The 23,307-nt window shown below is 39.0% G+C and overlaps 1 protein-coding gene across 4 annotated transcripts in view; it reads right to left on the reverse strand.

The window, feature by feature from the left end:
• LOC140480721 (protein adenylyltransferase SelO-like) overlaps window positions 1-23,307 on the reverse strand; it is a 103,430-nt gene that overhangs the window by 7,578 nt on the left and 72,545 nt on the right. For 3 of the 4 annotated variants that reach the window (XM_072575992.1, XM_072575990.1, XM_072575989.1), the window contains 3 exons: window positions 9,004-9,048; window positions 6,268-6,349; window positions 3,417-3,509 (listed from right to left, as the gene is read on the reverse strand). In XM_072575992.1, coding sequence (XP_072432093.1) covers window positions 3,417-3,509; window positions 6,268-6,349; window positions 9,004-9,048 — 220 coding nt within the window. The remainder of the gene's footprint in view (window positions 1-3,416; window positions 3,510-6,267; window positions 6,350-9,003; window positions 9,049-23,307) is intronic. The other variant, XM_072575991.1, reaches the window with a different exon arrangement.

A 23,307-nucleotide genomic window follows, 5' to 3' on the forward strand; every position in this document is an offset into this window, starting at 1 on the left:
ACTTAGCCTTCTCAATCAAATTCATAATGTAATTTATGATATTTCTCATACAGCTAATTACAGCTTTTCAACCGAAAAATGTCTGGTTTATTCTTAAGCAGCATGCAATAGACAGGGTTAAGTAATCCCACAACCAACAGATCAGATTTAACCTAAGCAGTCTGCCACATTCAGTCGTGAATGGTGGAGGACAAGTTAATAATTAGGATGAGGTAAAGAGTCCACAAATGTCCCATCCTTAATGATGGGGAAACCAATGCATCCGTGCAAAAGGAAAAGCAGAAGTATTTCCATCAACCTTCAGTGATAATTGCTTCCACCTTGGATCCCTGACATCACAAATGCCAACCTTAAACCAATTCCATTTACTCCACATGAAATCAAGAAACAAACATACGAAGCACAAGTAGACTAATTCAGCCCCTGGAGCCTGCTCCATCATTCATTAGGATCATGGTTAATCTGACTGTAACCTTAAAACTACATTCACACCAATCCTTGGTAAACCTTCAATGTGTTTCCATCTCTGTCTTTAAAATATACAGAGATTCTATTTCAACTATCTTTTCAGGAAGACAGTTCCACAGTCTCTCCATCCTTAGAAATGTTTCTGCTTCAGCTCTGTTTTAAATGTAGACCCCTGATTTTTAAGCTATGCACCCCAGATGTTGATTCCCTTATAAGAGGGACCATCCTCTCCACATCTACCTTGTTAAGAATCTTCAGGACTTACATTTGTCAATCAAATTACACAAGCCTAAAACACCAAACGTTTCCTTATATGGGAAACCCCCCCCCCCACCCCCCACCTTTTCCAGGTATTACTCTAATATTCTATTCAACTAAAATGGTTCCAGGATCCTTGCAGAGAGGTTTGTTAGCGATTAGGAAGGATTTAAACTAACTTGGCGGGGGGTGGTATCCTGAGAGAAGGGTCAGCAGGGGGAGATGAACAGCCAAAATTATAAGAGTTAGCAAGGAAATCAAGGTGATATAGAAATTATAGGCTAGTTAAGATACAAAGGACCTAAAACATTAACTCTGGTTTCTTTCCACAGATGGTACCAGACCTGCTGAGCTTTTCCAGCAGGTTCTGTTTTTGTTTCTGATTTCCAGCATCCACAGTTCTTTGTTTTTTTTTGTTTCAGACACAGGGCAAGGTTTGGCAAGGTTGGAATGCGAGGAGTGTGACAAACAAGGCAGATGAGTTGAGGACACAAATTAACACATGGGGGGGTATGATGTTATTGCTATCATTGAGACATTGTGAAGAGAGGGGAAGGATTGGCAATTTCATAGTTCAGGATATAGAATCTTCAGGCAAGACATGGCAAGAGGTATAGAGAGGGAATTGGTATGAATAGAGTTGTAATATTGATCAGGGAATCAGTTGTAGGCTTAGTTGGCTGACTAGCATTTATTGCCTATTCCTAGTTGCCATTGAGAAGGTGGTGGTGACCTAACCTTTTGAACCATTGCAGTCTATGTGCTGTAGATAGACTCACAATGCCATCAGGGAGCGAATTCCAGGATTTTGACCCAGTAATACATTTTCAATTCAGGGTGGTGAGTGGCTTGGAGGGGAAGTTGTTGATGATGGTGTTTCTATGTGTCTACTGCCCTTGCACTTCGAGGTCGTGGGTTTGGAAGGTATTGGCTAACAAACTTTGGCAAACTTTTGCAGTGCATCTTATAGATAATACACACTGCTGCTACTGCACATTGGTGGTGGAGGCAGTGGATATTTGTGATGTGATGCCAATCAAGCAGTCTGCATTCTCTTGGATAGTCATAGAATCCCTAGTGTGGAAGCAGGCCATTTGGCCCATTGGATCCACACCAACCCTCTGAAAAGCATCACACCCAGACTCACTCCCTGACTCTATCCCTGTAACTGTGCATCCCCATAGCTATTCCATCTAGCCTGCACATTCACGGACACTAGGGGTAATTTAGCGTAGCCCATCCATCTAACATGCCCATCTCTGGACTGTGGGAGGAAGCTGGAGCACCTAGTAGAAACCCACACATTCACAGGGAGAATGTGTAAACTCCACACAGACATTCACCTGAGGCTGGAATCGAACCCCAGTCCCTGGCATTGTGAGGTAGCAATGCTAACCACTGAAACACTGTGCTTTTTGGAAGATGTTGGAGCTGCACCGTCCGGACAAGTGGGAAATAACTAATCACAGTCCTGACCTGAGCCTTGTAAATGCTGGACAAGTGGTGAGTTACTCGCTGCAGTATTCCTAGCCTCTGACCTGCTCTTGTAGCCACTTATATGGTGAGTCTAGTTGAGCTTCTGATCAATGGTAACCCCCAAGACGTTGATAGTGGGAAAATGATGGTAAGCCATTGAATTATCAAGGGGCAGAGGTTAGATTGCATCTTATTGGGGATAGTCATTGCCTATCATTTCTGTGGTGTGAACATTATTTGCCATTTTTCAGCCCAGAATGCGGGTCACTAGGTCCAGTGGACTTGTCAATCTTGGACCCATTAATTTGTCAAGTATGTTCTTTACTCATAATGATTTCTTTAAGTTTCTGATTCTCAACTGATCCTTGATTCCACATTATTTCCAAAATGATATTTGTGTCTTCTATTATGAAAATAGAATTAAATGTCTTTTACATTATTGCATTTTGTCATTACATCAAAAATTGCTCATCAATTCTGATTAGTTAACCACACAGATTTAAGGGTAAAGCTGCCACAATCTACTTGCAGAATTTTATGTTTTAATGACTAATTTTAAAAATGAAACACGCATAACACTCCAGAGCAAGATGCCAGAGACAGTTTGACTTTATCTTTACGGTCTGTATCAACCTCTTGCTTCAAACCACCTTAAGTGATGCTGATCAACATTAGGTGGCAAGGAACTGCCTGGAGATTATTGACACGGGAGTGATTAGCAATTGGGAAGCATATCCAGCACAGGGAGGTTGGAACTTTCTTTGTAGAAAAAAATGAGTCTAGAATGATTTAGCTTTTAATGTTCAAAATGGCAAATAATGTTCACACCACAGAAATGATAGGCAATGACTATCTCCAATAAGGTGCAATAATGTCTGTCAGTAGTCAAGATTAATCTCCATGTCACAGTTGCTACCAAAGGGTTTGCAAGAACGGGCTAATGACAATAGTAGCGCAGGGTTGTGGAAGCCCAAGATTTATACCTGGGGTTCAGAAGCATACTCCTCTTCCTCAGTTACTTCCAAGGTTAACCTGGTGAGGAAATCATGTCCAGGTTTTTATGTACAGGCTTCAGATCAAATGTTGAGTTGGGCCTCTATCACATTTCTAGGGATCAACCTGTCAAATCAAAGCAGGAATCTACTGCCTTTCCAAGTGGACAAAGTTAAAATTGGTTCACTTGTGTGGAAAGTAAACATGACCATACCATTTACCTCAGAAATGCTGTTAGCCACAAGTTGTTGTTGTGTAATCTCACTAAGCTGACGAAATGTCATCGTGAAGTCTGCTCTTGTATCTTCCATCAGCTATAAAAATGAAAGAGGTACTTCCAGCACAACTCTATTTATTTTAAAAGTATTGATAGCTTTAAGTTTCTGCTGTCAGAGAAATTACCAAAGCACAAGAAATGGTACTAAAAGATTACATGCTTCTGTATTTTAAAATGCATGAAATAAGTATCTATTATTTTAAAGAAAATTATTAAAAAAATAAGGATGCCTTGTTGCAATTGCCATAGGAATCAATAACATTTTTAAAAAAAACTTCCAGGCATCCATCAAGATGAATTGCGTGAGAATTCCTATTTTAAGGTTTTACTGCAATAAACAAACTAAAATCAACACAGACTAAACATGAGGAGAAAGTGAGGACTGCAGATACTGGAGATCAGAGTAAAAAAGTGTGGCTCTGGAAAAGCACAGCCGATCAGGCAGCATCTGAAGGAGCAGGAGAATCGATTCAAGCATTAGCTTTTCATCAGGAATGGGGGGGGGGGGGGTCAAAGGAGATGAGGAAACTGATGAAATCCACATTGAGTCCTTCTGGTTGGAGGGTCCCAAGGCAGCAGATGAGGTGTTCTTCCTCCAGTTGTCAGCTGGCTAGGATTTGGCAGTGGAGAAGGCCAAGGACTTGCATGGACTTGCCGGAGTGGGAGGGGTTTTGAAGTGGTCTGTCACAGGGTGGTGGGGGTATTTAATGTGTGTGTCCCAGAGATGTTCTCTGAAACACTGGTGTCCTGTTTGCCCAATACAGAAGAGACCACATTGAGATCAATGGACACAGTAGATGAGGCGTTTGGATGCACAGGAAAATCTCTGCTGGATGTGGAAGGATCCTTTGGAGCCTTGCATGGAGGTAAGAGGGGAGGTGTGGGCACAGGTTTTACACACAGGGGAAGGTGCCAGGACTGGAGTGTGGGGTGGTGGAGGGCCGTGGATGAGGGGTCCCTCATTAGATCCACGGGTTCTCAGGTTCTGAGAAGAAAATGTAAGCAACTTCTCAGAGATGTGACCTTATAGATTCAAGACTAAACCCATCCTGGCTTTTCTTAGTAGGCTCCCTTCTCCTGCCATTTTTTGTAGGCTTTTCAGGGTATTTTGAAAGTCATTTCACTCCAGCTGGATTCCACTGGCGCTTTGGTTCTAAATTTCCAAAAATTCTAACCTTGTTCTTTTCAATCAAAAAACATCAACTCTTTTAGCATTCTGCTCTCCCAAGTGTAATTTTTCTGCCTCTCCAATCACAGCATGTCTTTCTCTAGGTCTCTATACTTTGAAAGCATGTCACACTGACCAAGACATCTGGGCTAACTCCAAGTATATTTTATGACAATTTCAGCATCCTCTATTTGAAGACACTGGATATTTAACGTTATAGGTGGGGCGCAGTAGTCAGGAAATCTCCCAGCCCAGTGGTACTCCGCCCAGGAAGTAGTGCCTTGAAAGACACAATTTTTGTTTTTGGGGAGTGGGGGTATACTGGAGACAGATCCACTGCCCTTAGAAACAGTTCAAGGTGGACACAAAGGTGCCCCTCCACTCCTTGCAGGTGTTTCATTCAATAACAGGCCCTCAGACCCTCACCCAGTCCCATGCCCTTTTCCATGACAAATCTTGCCCCCTCATCCTCTCTCATTGGCATCTCATACTGTCCATTTAAATCCATGCATCTGAACACAGCCAATAGCCCTTCATGTATCCCACGCCAACCCATACCCCTCCACCAACTCTCAGTAGTCTCTTAATATAACTAGTGAACCCTATAGTAAAATGGCATGTTTTAAAAAACTTAAGTTGTTCAGAATTTTAAAAAAAATTAACTGCTGCTACTACAACCCTATAATGGTGTGCACTAACCAGCTATCAAAATACACCTGCTTATCTTGTAAAAATAAATACTAAACTAATGAAAAGAAAACATAAGTGAAAACACTGGTGTCCTGTTTGCCCAATATAGAAGAGACCACATTGAGATCAATGGACACAGTAGATGAGGCGCTTGGATAAATTGTCATAAAATATACTTGGAGTTAGCCCAGATGTCTTAGTCAGTGTGACATACTTTCAAAGTATAGATGAAAATCTCTGCCGGATGTGGAAGGATCCAGACAATGTTTCCCTTTTGCGGTGGCTACTTGAACAAACTAATAGAAGCCCAGGCTCTCAGGCAAGCTTCATAATGCAAGGTGCAGACTTGTTCCCTACACCCTTCCACCCAAAAATTGGCAATGTCAAGAATGGGAATGAAATCACTTCCCATCTACTATTTTTAAAGATCGGCAGAGTCTCTCTGACGTGGCAAAGTCAAGCCCTGTTTTGCCTTAAATGAAAAAAGACAACTTTTTACTGCCTTTTAAGGTCCTGCAAAAATTTCCAGTGTGCACTTAAGCATTGCTTAGGTTTTAGCACTTATACCTCTATTTCAACAGCCACACATTTCTCCTCAGCCCAATTCCTGTCAAACACATAATTTTAGAGTGAGATATTCAGAATAAGGGTGCCAACTTTGAATACTATGGGAGGAAGGTTTTAACGATAGAAGCTAACATGGAAGTCAAGAGGAAAGTTCATTGACAGTAGTTTAGTGGGAATAAGGCCAAAGTGCAAAAAAAGGTGCTATAAATAAAATGAGTTCACAGGACTCAAGGTGAGATAGAGAAAGATAAAGCTTCAGAACTTAGCAAGGTTTGCATGCAGGACTATTTGGCTTATTGTGCAATGAAGGGGAAAAACAATAGAGGTAGCTGAACATATGGTCTCAAATTTAGTGAGACAATATACTTACCTTCAACAAGTAGGCAATCAAATAGTCATCATTATTATCATGTCCAATCAAGCCCAACTTTGCTCTGAACAATTCCATTAATCTAAAAATTAGTGAGAAAATAGATGAGTTATAATGTCATTGTTAATGACATCCATTTACCAATCAGCACTTTCAGGCAAAATTTCAAAGCCTTTTTTATTCCCAGGCTAATGGAATAGAAACAGAAATATGAATGGAGATTAATTTCAATCCAAATATTAACAAAGTCACAAACAGTTTCTAATCAGCAAATGAAAATGCAGCATTGTTTAAAAGGGTTTGTATGTTTACAGATGAATTTAATTTGAGTTCTTTTTATAAACCTTAGAACCATTTGGAGAATAGAAAAATCTCTTGGAAGTCAAATATAGACTATTGTGGAGATTCTGTGGATCTACTACTGCCAGACTAAATGTAAAAGCATCCATTACATTCTTTTCTTTCCAGGATCAGTAAAGATGTTATACAAAGCTACTCCATCTGCTCAATTGTTTGCTGAAGCAAGGGATTTAGCTTCACAGTGGGAGCATATTCAATAAATAGTACCATTATGCTCCATATTTTTGGATCAGTACTCACAACCCAGAGCTTTTCACTGCTTTGAGGAAAAGTGAGGTAAAAATCAGTGGAAGATGTAAAGGAGTGATAAAGACAACATCCAACTTTGATGCAACATGTGAAGATTTAATAGACCAAATCAGATTTAACTTGGTGTGTAGTTTTAGAAGATATAGAGGTATCAGGTGCTGGTAGTTCCTGCTATTAATATTTCAAACTGTGGAAGAATGTTTGGTAAGGGCTGGCTCTTAATGTAGAAGTAAGAACAATGGGTTTTCATTCTTTTTGTACAACAGAATTTTTTCCAGCTTTCTTCCATATTCTGCTGAATTTTATGCCAGAATAATGATGAATCAGTGTACAGAGGGGAGATGCAGTGGCTAACGGACTGCTGCAGAGCTAACAACCTGTCTCTGAACGTGGACAAGATGAAAGAGATGGTCATTGACTTCAGGGGGGCATGGAATGACCACTCTCTGCTGGACATTGATGGCTTCCCCGTGGAGACAGTGAAGAGCACCAAATTACTTGGTGTACACTTGGTGAAGAATATCACCTGGACCCTCAGCTAAGAAAGCCCAGCAGCGTCTTTACTTTCTGCACAGGTGGAGAAAAGCCCGCCTCCCATCACCCCATCCTCACCATATTCTACAGAGGGTTCACTGAGAGTACCCTGCACTGCTGCATCACTGTCTGTTTTGGGTATTACAGCGTCTTGGATTGTAAGACCATACAACAATAAAAAGGACAGTTGAGAAGATCATTATGGTCTCTCTTCCCTCCAATACAGACATTTACACCAAACGCTGCATCCAACAGGCTAACAGCATTGTCGAAGATCCCAATCTTTGGTAAAAGATATCGGAGCATTCGGTCTCTCACGGCCAGACTGTGCTATAGTTTCTTCACCCAAGCCATCAGGCTCTTTAACACAGTGTGATTGGAAAATTCTTATGAAAATTCTTATCCATATGAAATTCTTTACACAACTTTGAATTGCTGTGAGAAAAATGTCTATTATTTATCATTTTTGCGTGCTTTGCACTTCTTATGCACTTTATGCCATGTACGATTGTGTGGTTTGTGCTGTCCATGTAGCACCCTCGGTTGTCCTGGAGGAACACTGTATCTTTTTTTTAAACTGTATTAGCTGTATATGGTAGAAATGACACACAAAAGCTACTCACTCTAATTATTCTTGATCTTATCTGATCATTCTTCATGTGCAAATCAACAGCAGTGACTCTTAAGATAGCCTTCATTCATCTGCAGTCCATGACTGCCTAACAGGTTTGTAAACGAGAAATCATATCCTCCATACTGTAGCATAAAACCTGGACTGGGTATTAATATTCTGTAGGTCTCTGACAAAAAAATGTCCTGCAATGTTGTGAAGATGCAGAGCTTCCTGGCTTGTACGCATTGTCAAATTATTGCCCTATACAGTACTCATAGTCACGTTTGGTCATTGCTTTGTATACATGCACAGTTGAGCCTGACTTCTGAAGTGATGGGAAATTATAGTACCAAATGTTCAAACGTTGTAGTACAGAGTATCATTCTTTATAATGGCCTTTGTACAAGTATTAGCATTATGTTGCTCAGGAAAAGTTTATGATTTTTAAAAGAAAACTGATTCATCACTGCTCAAGCTTTGATCCACTTACTTTCTTGCTTTCCATGTCTTAGCATGACGTCAAACAAAGGATTTAAATATTATGTCAGTGCAGCAATCAAAATAGGACTTCACAGATATTCCGTGATATACCCATTCTTGCTGGAACTTATAATTGTGTTCTTAGGTGTCCCTTTGCTATTATGTCAGTTTGGCTCACTGGTAACTGTCTCACTTTAGAATCAGAAAATTATAGGTTCAAGCCCGACTGCAAAGACTTATAATCCCCCAAAAGAATGTGGTGTCTTGACCAAAATTATTCCTCAAATAAAACAGAGGGGGTTAATAAACTCCCTCACAGTTGGCAAATTTTCTCCATGATCTGAAAATTTTGACTGTGAAGTACATTAGACATTGAGAACATGAAATAAACTTTATGTATGCACATACATTTTTAAGCACTTTCTCTGGCTGAAAATATGGCTTATCAAATATAATATACAAATCACTCATCATATCTCCTCTTGAAAATGAACACTTACTTGGTCTGATAAAGATCAGGATATCCTTTTAATATGTGTTCAGTCCTAGAAATCCAACAGAAATCAAGTAAATATTTGTGAAACGTACTGCATGTAGAAAAATGAATTGAATCTTCAGGTGTGACAGACATTTCTGACAATGCTTACACTAAGTAGTGTATGCTACCCTTCCACCACTAAATTACTGTCTTCGTTGTCTACACATTGTTCAAAGTCTTACTTCTATGTATACTTCTCATGCCATATTTTGTCACAGGTTCTAATTCTGTGCAGTTTGGCACTCCCACATGATGAAAGTTAAAGAAATTAAAATCCTGAACAGTGCTATTTCCACTCCATCTTACAAACTGGTGAACAACTAATTAATGAGAAAATTACTCAGATATACTTTCTGTTAAATGAATCATAGATAATGACAATACATAGTTGAAAGGAAGAGTTTTTTTTTGTTTTCAATCTCCCTCATGCTGCTTTGAACATTTTGGCACATTAAGGGTCATGTAGCCTTTGAACAGATGAAGATGTCTGGTCAGAACCAAAATCTATTAAGTCTCAAACACCTTATTTAGCACAATTCTACCTTCAAAATAACATTAGGCTTAAAAATGATATCCCTAAACCAGATTGTTAAATATGAATCATTAAGGGTTAATCGGGCATGGCAATAAGCAAAGAAAAACACATGAAAAACAAGCAAAGTGTAAAAACAGCCTGTTTTGCAGCAACATCTGGGCTTGTTTTTTTCACAAAGGAATGCTTGGAAAACCTTTCACCATCAGACTCTAGGGTTCACTAGACAGGGTCATGGATATTCACCATCGTACTGGGGTTCACAACACCAATGTTGTGTCAAACAGAGATAGAGGTCCAACTGTCAGCCATCACCCAGGAGTCCCCAATGGGCAGAAGGCAGTGAGACTTACTTGTTGAATATGTCTAAAGTAGTTTAAACTAATAGATTCACTCATTAGTTTGCATTTATCTAAATTACATTAAGCTAATAAATTTGCTTCATATCAAAATGCACTTGCCTTCTTGTAGACATTTTGATCGGACTTTAAAGAACCTGTTAGGCATTTTCAGCCTAACAATTGGTAAGGAGGGTCTGAGCAAAATGTTCATGAAGGAAAAAGGAGAGGAAGACTGAGAAAAAGTTCCCCAACTTGGCTAAAGAGCAGGATGCTGCCACCACCACTTTATGGAGACTGAAATATTCCATGGTGGCAGCTTGTTTTTCATTTAATATCAGTGACCCATCACCAGTTGTCATGGTGGTATTCTTTCTTTTTCTAACTAACTAATGTACCACAGGAGTAATGGTTTAATTGACTTTAAGTTTGAGAAGCTATGAGAAGCAGTAGTCTTTAACTGAAGTTGTTGTGTCACTGGCATATTTCAAAATATGACTGATAGATCGTTTAAAGGAAAATTTAGGATCGCCAGCAGTGGGAAGTGTACTGGAACATGGGGAAATATGCGATGGTAATTATGATGCGTCCTTGATAGATGATTGAAAGACGTTATGAAAGGAACACCCGAGTTAGAAAGTGTCCTTAATAATTTAGCCTGTGGTGCCCATTTATGTGTTTTACAGTTGGATAAACAAAATAGAAAGCTGCGGAAATTGGTAGAAGAGCAGCAGGATAAAACTGATTACCAACAGGAAAGCACTGTGCCCGTTATGTGTAATATGAGGAAAAGATTGCAGGTACACCCAGCGGGTTCATTGGACAACTAGATATTGATGTTGAAACTGATGTTGAAATGGACTTCTCCTTTAATATAGCAAAGATCAAAACATACCAGACAGTAGTCTGTGAACAGATAGCAGCTGGAACTGTTACCTTGTACAACAATGCAAGTAAACTTGAGAATTCAGTTGACAGCATTTCCCCAACTGTTCCATTCCTGTGTAGCAGTCAAAGCCAGTGTGTAATGTCAACCATGAGCTAGATGGGTTAGATGAAGGAGTAGGACACTTAGGCACAGTTAGGGAAGAGACTGACAAGTCCCTTTCCCCCATTTGAACTTAAAGAAGCCCTCTGTGAAAATTGGATTGTATTCAAAGGGAGTTCCTCCAACAGTTATAAGGAGAGCATCCCTTATATTTGATTGAAATTAATACTAAAACAAAGATCCAAAAAGATCATAGGTTCAAGATAGGTTCATCCTGAGCCAGAGTGATTTTTGTTTTTTCTTGTTGAACAGGTTTCAAGAACAGAGAAAGGGTGCAAAGTGTCTTGTGGAGACAAAGCCTTTAAAATTAGGAGAACTCTCAACTGACTATGAATCTCCAATATAACAGCACTGCTGAAAACCACCAAGCATGGACATAATTGTTTCTGAAATTGAGACCGATAAAATTACTTGATATAAGTTGCCAGTTGAAGTCCACAATAAGAAATTCAATTCAATTTTAAAAGGCAAATAAATTTAAATCTTTAAATTTTAATTAAAAACAAGAACAAATAGAAACAATCTAGGTAGGTTTAATTTGTATCAGAATAAAATGGGATAAATTGTTAGAAAGAAATTAATTAACTTGTCAGCCCAACAACACTGGGGCTGGACCCAAAGAAATCTTTGAGTCAATTGTTGTCCAGTTTGAATTTGGAATAATTTTGAATATAATCCAGCAAGTTACATTTGAGGACATTATATAATTGAGGACTTTTTATAAGAATGACCAAACAAGCAAAGTTTAATAATGCTTGAAATCACGTAGGAATAATGTTGGTTTGTATCCTTTAAAGTAATTATGAATGCATGTCTTTTTTTCTCCCACTCTGGATGGTAAGGTTTCTCCAGAGCTCCTGAACCAGTTGTAATGGTAATTAATGGGGATACACTTAGAATAAAATAATAGTAACAGGGAAAAAGTGACACAACATCAAATGGAGATGGGAATGAGTCATTTACATACAGTTAGATGTAATATATCGAATGAAATAAAAATTAACAGTTTTCTTTTAGAGATACGCAAGCCTTTGCTATGTGATTGTTTTGAAGGAACTAAATTGGATGATTTGCCCACTAACTGCAACACTGGAACCAGACGAGGCGGATACATAAGCAACCCCTATCAACTTTTGATCTTTCGAAAAAATTGCCTGCAAGTCAAGAATACATGGCATAATGTTGGGATACCAATATAAGTGTGCACAGGCTGTTGTTACATCAGAAGTAACTAAAATGCAGAAATGCATAGCAAAAATATACTGAAGAACAGGTTTCAAACAAGAACACCTGCTTGACAAAATGGTTAGTGTGGCCTGGAAGAGCACAAAAACACAGCTTATATGATAAGGCACTGATACATAATCCACAACAAAACTGACTTTAAAATAGTGAGTGGCATTGATGAGATGGAGGTAAAAATTACAACTGGAAATTGGTGGGGGGAAGGGGGCAGATGCAAATACTGAAGAAATAGGTTAAAGTGAAGAAACAGCTGGAGAATCCTTTAAGTCCATGCATAACCTGTCACCAGTTAAACATGAGCCAATTTTAAACTTTATCACGTCCATAGTCAGCTTGTGACTATAGGACAACAAGCATGTGCTTATGTAAGGTCTTGATCATCTGTTTTGAAGATATTCAAAGGTGGAGTGTAGTGTTAGGCTTAAAAAGTATATCTCCAAACAAGATTAGTTGGACAAGGAAATAAGCAATTAAAGGAATATATGTTAAAGGGAGGCCTAATGTAAAAATAGCTTGTTTTGGCTGGAATGTAACTGCAATGACTTTACCTTTACTTGGGAACATGCTGTTTTGCAACGACACCTGGATTTGTTTTTTCACAACAGAAAGCTTGGGAGAAGTACCCAAAGATGGCAATACACCACGTAATATTAGATTCAGAATAGCATCACTATTGCAGACTTTTCCTTGCTCGGTAGACCTTTCACCAGAGGACTGAGGTTTGCAAAACCGGTGCAGTGGAAACTGAGATAGAGATCCAAGTTCCATCCACAGAAGGCCTGTCTAACGTATTTTAAGCTAACAATTCACTCATTAGTTTGCATAAATATAAATTAGATTTGTTGTGATTGTAACAAGGTCAGTCAGCTGGACCTCACAGAATGAGTTCCTGATTGGGGGTGTTAATCTGGTTCAATCAGAGAGCCCTGGCTGACAGATTTTAAAAAAGGGAAGCATCAGAGATGCTGACAATCTGACAGCTGAACTGAAGAGGCAGTACTAAAGTCCAAGGACTGTTTATGTATAAATAAAGGGTGACTAAGTGACACGATACCAGATTCTGTGGCGTTATTTCAGTGGCGACTAGAGTAAAGCATGATAGAGTCAAAGAGATATACAGCATGGAAACAGACCCTTTGGTCCAACCTGTCCATGCCAACCCAATCAAGTCCCACCTGCCAGCACCTGGCCCATATCCCTCCAAACCTTTCCGATTCATATACCCATCCAGATGCCTTTTAAATGTTGCAATTGTACCAGCCTCTATCACTTCCTTGAGCAGCTCATTCCATACACGTACCACCCTTTGTGTGAAAATGTTGCCCCTTAGGACTCTTTTATATCTTTCCCCTCTCACGCTAATCCTATGCCCTCTAGTTCTGGACTCCCCGCCCCCAGGGAAAAGACTTGGTCTATTTATCCTATCCATGCCCCTCAATTTTGTAAACCTCTATAAGGTAACCTCTCAGCCTCCAACGCTCCAGAAAAAAAACCCCAGCCTGTTCAGCCTCTCCCTATAGCTCAAACCCTCCAACCCTGGCAACATCCTTGTAAACCTTTTCTGAACCCTTTCAAGTTTCACAACATCTTTCCGATAGGAAGGAGACCAGAATTGCAAGCAATATTCCAACAATGGCCTAACCAATGTCCTGTACAGCCGCAACATGACCTCCCAAGTCCTGTACTCAATACTCTGACCAATAAAAGAAAGCATACCAAATACCATCTTCACTATCCTGAAACTCGCTCACAACAATCGTCTTTGAGTTAGGGTCAGCATTTCTTACATCATGACTTTGTTTAGAAAGTGCGGCTTGCTCGACCCGACAATCAAGACTAGGCCCAGTATGTGAAAAGAATGTGTCATACTTTCTGGGCAAATGAGATTGCAGCAGACAAAAAGCAATGAGTAATTCTCCTGACAGCCTGTGGAGTTGCAGCTTTTTCCATTAGGAGCCTAACTTTCCCTGAGGCATCAGATACTAAAATCTTGCAAGAATTGACAGACATTGTGAAGGAATGTTAAGATCCCAACCCTCCTCTGATTCTGAGATGCTTTTGTTTTTACTTTGCAATTCAAGAACTAGGAGAATCCATGTTAGGATTTTTGACAAGGTTAAGATAACTGGCCTCTTACTTTGGTTTAAACCTTAAAGAATGCAAGGAGATCGTTGATGTGTCTGATTCATTTTGATCAGACGTTAAAGAATCTATTGGGTACTTTCAGCCTAACAATACAATGCCTTAAAATGTTTTATTAAATTCATTCATCCAATGTGTGTCACTGGCAATGCCAGCATTTATCGTTCATATCTAATGGTATTCAGGTACATAATTACCCATGACCTAAAGTGCTAGAGCAGGCTTCAGGAGCTGAATGAGCTAATCCTGCTCCCATGACACAGCAAAACTATGAAACATGCATGTTGGTGGGCAGATAAACAATGCTTCAGGGATGAAGATAGTTAGTTTCTTATAAAGATAGATTGGAGGAACTGGGACTATCTTTGAGTCTACTAGGACTGAGGTAACATGGCTAAGAGAGGATTAGATGGAGGGATTCAAAGTCATCAGGGGTGTGAACAGAACGAATGGGGAGATTCCGTACCCTTTCATAACATGATTCAGAACATAGGGCACAGGTTTTCAGTTAATTGGCAAAAGCAGCAAAAGTAATATGAGAAAAAACGTTTCCATGCAGCAACTTGCTAAGGTGCTTCAGAATGCAGTTAAAGTTCAACTAAAATAATCAAAAGTGAATTTAGATATTTACATTAAAAAGGAAAATTGTGCATGGTCTAGGGAGAATGCAGAAGAATAGCATTAAGTCATTTATTCCTTCTGCGTTATAATATTTCTTGTGAACCAATAGGAGGAGGAGGCTTCACAAATATCTCTATTCCAAAAAAAAGTGGGAACCCATCACACCAGTGCAAAAGACAACAATGAAGCATATACAACTACTCTTAGCCAGAAATGGTGAGTTGATTATCCTCTTCAGTATCCTTCAAAGGTCACCAGCATCAAAAATGTCAATTTGATTCATTCCACATGATATCGAGAAACAGCTTGATAAGATACTGGATATGACAAAGATCTTGGTCCTGAGAGTGTTCTCACAATACTACTTAAGACTTATCTCCAGAACCAAATTTATCCCTTCAATAAGCTACAATTTTGGCAAATATCCAGTAATGTGGAAATTTGTCCAGGTATGGCCTGCCCACAAAAGTAACAGAAATTAAATCCAGCAATTGATAATAACCAGTCTACTCTCAATCATCAGCAATGTGATGGAAGAGATCACAACCAAGAAGCACTAATCATTAAGCTGTGGGGGAGATAATGAGGCGAGTGATAATGTCATTGGACCAGTAACACAGAAGTCCAGACTAATGCTTTGGAATTCCATCACAGCAGTCCATGGAATTAGAATTAAATCAATAAAATCTGGAATTAAAAGATAATCTCAGCGACCTAAAACCATTGTAGACTGTGGTTATAATCATATCTGTATCACCAATGGCCTTTTATCAAGGAAATCTGCCTTCCTGATCTGGTCCAGTAGATATATATATGGGAGAAGGTGAGGACTGCAGATGCTGGAGATTAGAGCTGAAAAATGTGTTGCTGGAAAAGCGCAGCAGGTCAGGCAGCATCCAAGGAGCAGGAGAATCGACGTTTAAGGCATAAGCCCTTCTTCCTGCTCCTTGGATGCTGCCTGACCTGCTGCGCTTTTCCAGCAACACATTTTTCAGCAGTGTATATATATTTATACATACATGCCACCAGACACACAGCAGTATGATTAGATTAGATTCTCTACAATGCGGAAATAGGCCCTTCAGCCCAACAAGTCCACACTGACCCTCTGAAGAGTAATTCACCAAGATCCATTTCCCTCTGACTAATGCACCTAACACTATGGGCAATTTAGCATGGCAAATTCATCTGACCTGCACATCTTTGGACTGTGGGAGGAAACCGGAACACCCAGAGGAAACCAACGCAGACACATGGAGAATGTGTAAACTCCACACAGACAGTTGCCCAAGGCTGGAATTGAACCTGGATCCCTGGTGCTGTGAGGCAGCAGTGCTAACCACTGAGCCATCGTGCTGCCCCGCCACTCAGTTCAAGGTCAGGTAAAGGAGCAAGCTCTGAAAGCTTATGATTTCAAATAAACCTACTGGACTATAAGTTGGTGTCGTGTGACTTCTCACCTTGTCCACCCCAGTCCAACACCAACCTCTTTACTGAATTCATGGGCAATGAGAAATGAACACCAAATACTTGGTACATCCTCTGAAAGAAACAACTAAATATCTAATAAATAGCTGGTTCTATCAGGGCCATATCTCCTGACCTCAGTACAATTATGAACAAAAGAGCTGAACATAAGATGCCAGGTGAAGGTTATAGCCCTTGATGCCAAGGCAGCACTTGACTGAATGACCTTGACCTTGGGTCAAGGGACCCTAGAAAACTGGTCAATCTATTTAGATTCATACTCTGCACAAAAAAAATTGTGGTTGTTCCAGGTCAATGATCTCATCCCTGGATATCCTAGTGGTGTTCCTCAAGATCATGTCCCATTTTTAGGTGCTTCATCAAGACATCCCTTCTATCATAAAGTCAGAAATAAGGATGTTTGCTGATGATTGCACAATTTTCAGCATCATTTTCTGTTTTTTTCAATACTGAAGCAAACCTACTTCCATAAGCGGCAAGACACGAGTTACAGAGAAATGGCTGCAAGATGACAAAGATTGGAACTAAATATTCAAGGATACAAAACATTATGGAAGAGCAGGAAGCTAGGAACAGGTGTAGAGGTAGCTCTGTTAATTAAGGATGACATTAGCATAATATAGAGAGATGACCTGAGTTCTAAAGATCAAGATATAAAATCAGTTTAGGTAGAGATAAAAAAAGTTACTTGGTCACTTGTGGGAGTAGCTTTAGGCCCCCCACAGTAACCACTGTAAAACAGGCTATACCCCAAGAACTAGTGGGTGCTTGTGAAGGTACAGCAATAATTGTGTTTTTAATGTACATAAAGATTGGACAAATCCAACTGGCTCACGGTGCCTGGAAGATGAGTTTGTATAGTGCTCTTCGGATAGTTTCTTACAGCAGCACATTTTGGCGACAAGCAGAAGATAGAATGTTTTAGATCTGGTAAGTAATAGCCTCGTTGTCAAAATGCCCTTAGATAGTAGAGATCGTAACATGATGAATTTCACATTCAGTTGAGGTAAAGAACTGAAGGTCTAAGACTAATGTTTTAAACTAAAATAAGGGCAGTTGTGATGACTTGAAAATAGAGCTGGCTACTTAAAGACATTTAAGGAGACACTACATAACACTTACAAGCATACATCCAGTAAGTAAGAAAGACTCTAGGTGAAGGGTGCACCCTGGTTTTCTAAAGAAGAAATAAAGATAATATTAAATTGAAAGAAAAAATGCACATTTCCTTAAAGATTAGTGACAGATCAAACAAGTAAAGACTGTGGTTATGAAATCAAGTCTGAGGCTAGGAATTCTGTGACTAGTAATTTACCTTATCGCTGTCCAATGCCAGTCCACCATCTACAAATTACAAGTCAAGAGTGTGATCATTTACTCTCCACTTGCCTGGATAGTTGCAGCCCCAACAATATTGAACCATCCAGATTCAACCCCATCCAGGACAAAGAGGTCCATTGATTAGAAATCCAGCTACCAGCTTTACCATTCACTTCCTTCACCACGAATAAACAGTGGTAGCAGTATGTACCATCGACAAGGTGCAATGCAGAATAAGCCTGATAGTAATATCCATATCTGAAATCAGTACTGCTCGAAAAGACAGGGCAGTTGGTGCATAGGAAACCATTACTTGCAAATTCCTTTCCAATCCACATAGCACCTTGTTTTGGAACTATATTAGCATTCTTCCACAGTTGCTGAATCAAAATTTTGGACCTCCTTCATAACAATAAGCAAAGTTAAAAATCACACAATACCAGGTTGTAGTCTAACAGGTTTATTTGGAAGTACAAGTTTTTGAAGCACTGCTCCTCTGGATACCTAACGAAGGAGCAGCGCTCTGAAAGCTTGTACTTCCGAACAAAGCTATTGGACTATAACCTGGTGTAGTGTGATTTTTAACTTTGTCCACCCCAGTCCAACCGACACCTCCACATAAACATGAAGCAAAAAATATCTGGAATGACTTTGAATCAACAATCCTCAGGTTAAGGATGTTTTAATGGAAAATAAAACATTAAAGTATCAAAAATGGAGAAAGGCATATTCAAATTTCCATCCTTGCATGACCATAAGACCATAAGACATAGGAGTGGAAGTAAGGCCATTCGGCCCATCGGGTCCACTCCGCCATTCAATCATGGCTGATGGGCATTTCAACTCCACTTACCCGCATTCTCTCCATAGCCCTTAATTCCTTGTGACATCAAGAATTTATCAATCTAAAGAGCATTAGTTATTTGTGTAATGCTTCGCACGCCAATCTTCCTGATGGATATTCAAATGAAGGTGATTTAATAATTTTAGTGGATGAATGTAGCAAATATTGCATTTTGGGTTGTAAAGTTAAGAAACTAAAAAGGCCTTGCGACAAATACTATAGCTGGAGAAACACTGATTTGAGTAAATACAATGGTTGCTGGATTGTTGTGTCAAATATTTTAGGATTAATTCTATAGGAGGAGTACAATGAATACAGTTTTCCCATTAAACAATGGATACATAAATGTTCCTTATGGGATAATGTCCACTCCAGAAGAGTAATATGTGAGAAAAGTTTAAAGATTGACACTGCTAGCATGAAACCGATGTTTAAATTAAAGAAGTTTCCAAAATAAAATGGTTCGATGCAAAGAGTCAATTATTTGACTGTTTCTTGAGAAGTACTTGTACCAAAAGATTATTGGTGGCCCTAGAAGAGATGTGTCTAGCAATATAATGTATTATACAGAACATGAAGATTTTTTTCTTCTCTTTGCTTTGTTTTGAAGTATTGCTCATCTAGATGTTTGTTAAGTGTTATTTAATAAGTAAAAGGGCAATCTGTTAATTGTATAAGTTAGTCTTCTACGCACAAATGGGAGTATTCATCAGATTAGTACTTATGCACATAAAAAGAGGTACAAACTTGAGATTGGGGTGGACTTTTAGTGAAAATTGCATTTCATTTTCTGAATAAATCAAAAGCTGGGTGAAGATGTCCTGTGATATCCTCCTTCACTAACTGGCTCTAAGAAGTTTAACATTTGGCACTCCCCAGATTAAATCTTCAGAGTACTTAGATGCCACGAGTGAGCTTTGGAAAAACTGTTTGCTAATTGCCCATAATTCTCCAATCTTAACACTGGGTGCATAACCTGAAAATTCTACTTCGATTAAGTGAGAAGATCAAACATCCACAGACACTAACATTACATTACACACATATATATATATACACACACATAGTGGAGATGAATGCAGTTCCAGATTTCACTTTCCAAATGCTTTTTTGCTTAAGGTCTGCCCACGAAGTCAGTTTAATAGCTAACCATTGAATTCCTATAGAAGTGGGATTTCTTACGTAACCTTTTAATCACCATTTCAACTCTGGTGTAGGGGGGGTGGCCCATACATGCTCATATCAAAATGGTTCATGTCTGTTCACACAAGATGACCTACAAATACAACGAGGTAGCCCCCTGTCCCAGCATTAAAACACTAAATGGCAGAAAAGAGATAAACAGGATGAACAGCCTGTTCTAGACAGTTTTGATAAGGGCATGCCTGAGACATCCAAAGGAATATAGCTAGTAACTCTAGAATGTGAATGAATAGGATGCATAGGAAGATCCCAATGCCTCGAGATTATAGTATCTGTTAAACACCACAGGATCATGGGAACCTGGAGCTGTCCATAGGAATGCTCATTATTGACTAGGTCACTCATAGGATTGGGTTTACAGAGCAAGAGGGAAGGACATAGTGATCATGTTGTATGCAATCATTGTAGTTCAAAACATATAAGAATATTGCTTGTACTGTAAAATCAGAGCATGTCATTGATCTTTCTTCCAATCTGAGATAAAGATTAAGTGCACAATTGAGTTCATAAATCAAGGTCCGATTCAGGGAAGATCCTTTGCCTCTTTCCCTGCATTAACTCTCTGCTTGAATAAGAGTCTACCACTTGCTTGAATCCTGTCTGCCTCCGTTGTCCCTAGTTGGGGAATATGTTTCTACAACTGGACACTATAAACTATTCTAATACACACATTAAGTGTTTTACTTGTCCATTGTGTTACAAAGTCAAAACAGTGTGTGTTCACCTTAAGATTGAAAGTGTTTTTTGAATTTTAAAGTACACTTAAATTACAGCGTCAGCTGCCAGAACAGAACAGCTAGTGATGTGCTGTTCAAGATACATGTAACAACTGGCTGTTAAGTGGATACCTGAGTTTTGGTTGCTGTGTTGACAACAATTATAATTTAACCAATTAATTTAAATTATGCCCTGGACACTAAAACCCAACTGAGTTTGAATTTATTGCATTGAGAACATCGGACAAATGAGAGGGAACAATGTTACGGTTATAAAACCAGGGCATTTTGAAAACTGGGCAGAGCAATTACCACTGAATAGCAGAGCAACTGCCACTGAATAGCATAAGAATTGCTGTAGAGCCGTGGAGCCAGAGAACTAACTACCCATATACTATGAAAAGATCTCAAAGAAATCAGAAGGCACTACCTATCAAAAGGTACCTTTTCCTTTAACAATATTCGCATAAAAAGAAAGAAGATGATTCAGAGAGAAGACAGCAGAATCAAAAGACCAGAAGGAAGACAGCATACGAGACTGTGTGGACTTGAGATTAGAATAATGTAATGTTTAATCATTGTTATTGGAACAGCATATTGACAGAATTATGTTCAGTTAAGGAATAGTGTTTAGTTAGGGGAAAGAGTGTTCAGTTTGTTAATAGTTTTGTTTAGTGTTCGCTATTAGAGTTAGAAAATAAATTGTCATTTTTCTTTAAATAGTGAAAATTAAGAGTTCTCTTTCACTCATACAATCATTTTAACAGATTATGAGGTGAGGTGAGCTTTCCCGGGTGTTTGGTTTTAATTAACAAAGGGGCTCAACCTCCGCATTGTAACAATTGGCAAATACTACATATGAGCATTTGCACGCGATTTAAGTTTATAAACACTCGAGTATAAAATAGGTTGAATCCAGATAAAGGTCTTTCTAAATTGCTTTAAGAATATAAAGCTGTTTCCAAGGTACAACATTGGGCCTGATATTTACAGGGAGGGTAGTTCTGCACAGGAAGCTCCTAAAGTATAACATTCTTATACGCCCTACTGAAATTATCTCAACAAATCTTTTCTCACCAGGTTTTCCATCCAACAGTCAGTCTAAATCAGCAAACTATTCACCATTAGCTAGAAAGCCTGGTGACATGAGACCACAATTTAAAGAGAGGGAGACATAATCAAGATTGGTGAAAAGGATGGAAAGAGAAATCATGAAAGGTGAAGTAGGAAACAAGATCATGGATAGATGTGAGAAGAGACATTCTAGTCAGTGGAAAGAGATGGTGGTCAGCATCTTGGTCGAGAAAGAAATTGTGCTTAAGTCAAGAGACTCATGACTGAAAAGTGACTGCAGTTGAGGGAAGGGATTGCACTCAGAGGAATGATTACAATCAATGAAATGGTCATGGTCATCTCAGGTATTACAGACGCGACAGGGCATAAAACTGAGCATAAAAGAAAATAGTACGTTTGCTGAGCCTAGAGGAAATGTTCTGACTCTCCCTAACCTGCAAACAGCACTTATTTTATGGATCAGTTTCCCACGCCTCAAAACACCCAGACAAAACAGTTTTTAAAAAGCTGCAGAAACAGAGGTAAGTAGTGGCCTGAAAAGATTCCTTAAGGTAGGTAAAATTACCCAATTGTTACCTAAATGTGGGACCTTTTTTTTCCTAATTTAGCAAATTTAAAAAAAATGATAACACTGCCCTAAGTTCAATGGAGCTTCACTTATAATAAGCCAAATGCTAGAGAAGATAAAACAATAGGGAGAAATTTAAAAATAAGAAGGTGTTGTGGGATGAGGGGACTTAGCTGGAAAACAGTAGTGGAGATAAAGCAAAATTCCTGGGATGAAACTTTAAAAGCTGGAGAACCCCCAGAAATAAATGAGACCTTAGGAGGGGATAATCCTTACCTGCCTGAATGCAGACAATGTAGACTTTTGGTTTTATTGTAGTTGTGTATGTAAATTGCTGTTATATGCTAGCATTTTGCTGAACTAAGCCAACTGCAGTGAGATTTATTTATGTGAAAAACTCTGATGCTAAATAAACAACTATTTAAACAAATGTATGTATTGATGCGATGAACCATTCTCAAAGCTAAGGAACAAATTCCCTTTTTCCTGACCAATAAACTAGAACTGGATTCACAAGAGATACGCCAGTAAGGGAGGTACTTGAGATATAAGTTTGCAGGTCAGTTTTAGTCTTCATTGCATATCTGAATGATTTTCCAACTGTAGCAAAATTACTTCTCCATTGTGATGTGCAGAAATAATTTTAAAACAAAAAGAGAAAATATGCATAACAACAGAAATACAAAAGATTGCATAAACAGAACTGAGAAATTTCCATGAAATCTAATTTTAAAAATGTTCAACTTGTGGAATAAATTGTGTCGTTCTAATACTGTAAACATATGTTATCAGAACACTTAAGTTACAAGACTTGTCTGAAATATATGTAACCAGACTGAGAGGCATTTGCAATCCCACATCAAAACCAAACACAAGGCTGGAGTTATTAATAGGCCAAGGAGGCTCATCTGGTGTTTCATTTGGTAAAGTCAAGCATGTGGCAGATCCATGCTGTACGTTATGGGTGAGACCACATCAGGCAGTGTGCTTCATTCACTTAAAGTAATGCAGAAAGAGGAACTGTAAATTTAATAACAGCATCCACCACAGATTTGGTACTTAACTAGAAAACTATTTCAAGAAAAGTTGTTTCATTAACATCTGCATCTGACAATTTGGGACAAAGA

The sequence above is a fragment of the Chiloscyllium punctatum genome, chromosome 8 (genome assembly GCF_047496795.1).
Source record: "Chiloscyllium punctatum isolate Juve2018m chromosome 8, sChiPun1.3, whole genome shotgun sequence".
Lineage (NCBI taxonomy): Eukaryota > Metazoa > Chordata > Chondrichthyes > Orectolobiformes > Hemiscylliidae > Chiloscyllium > Chiloscyllium punctatum.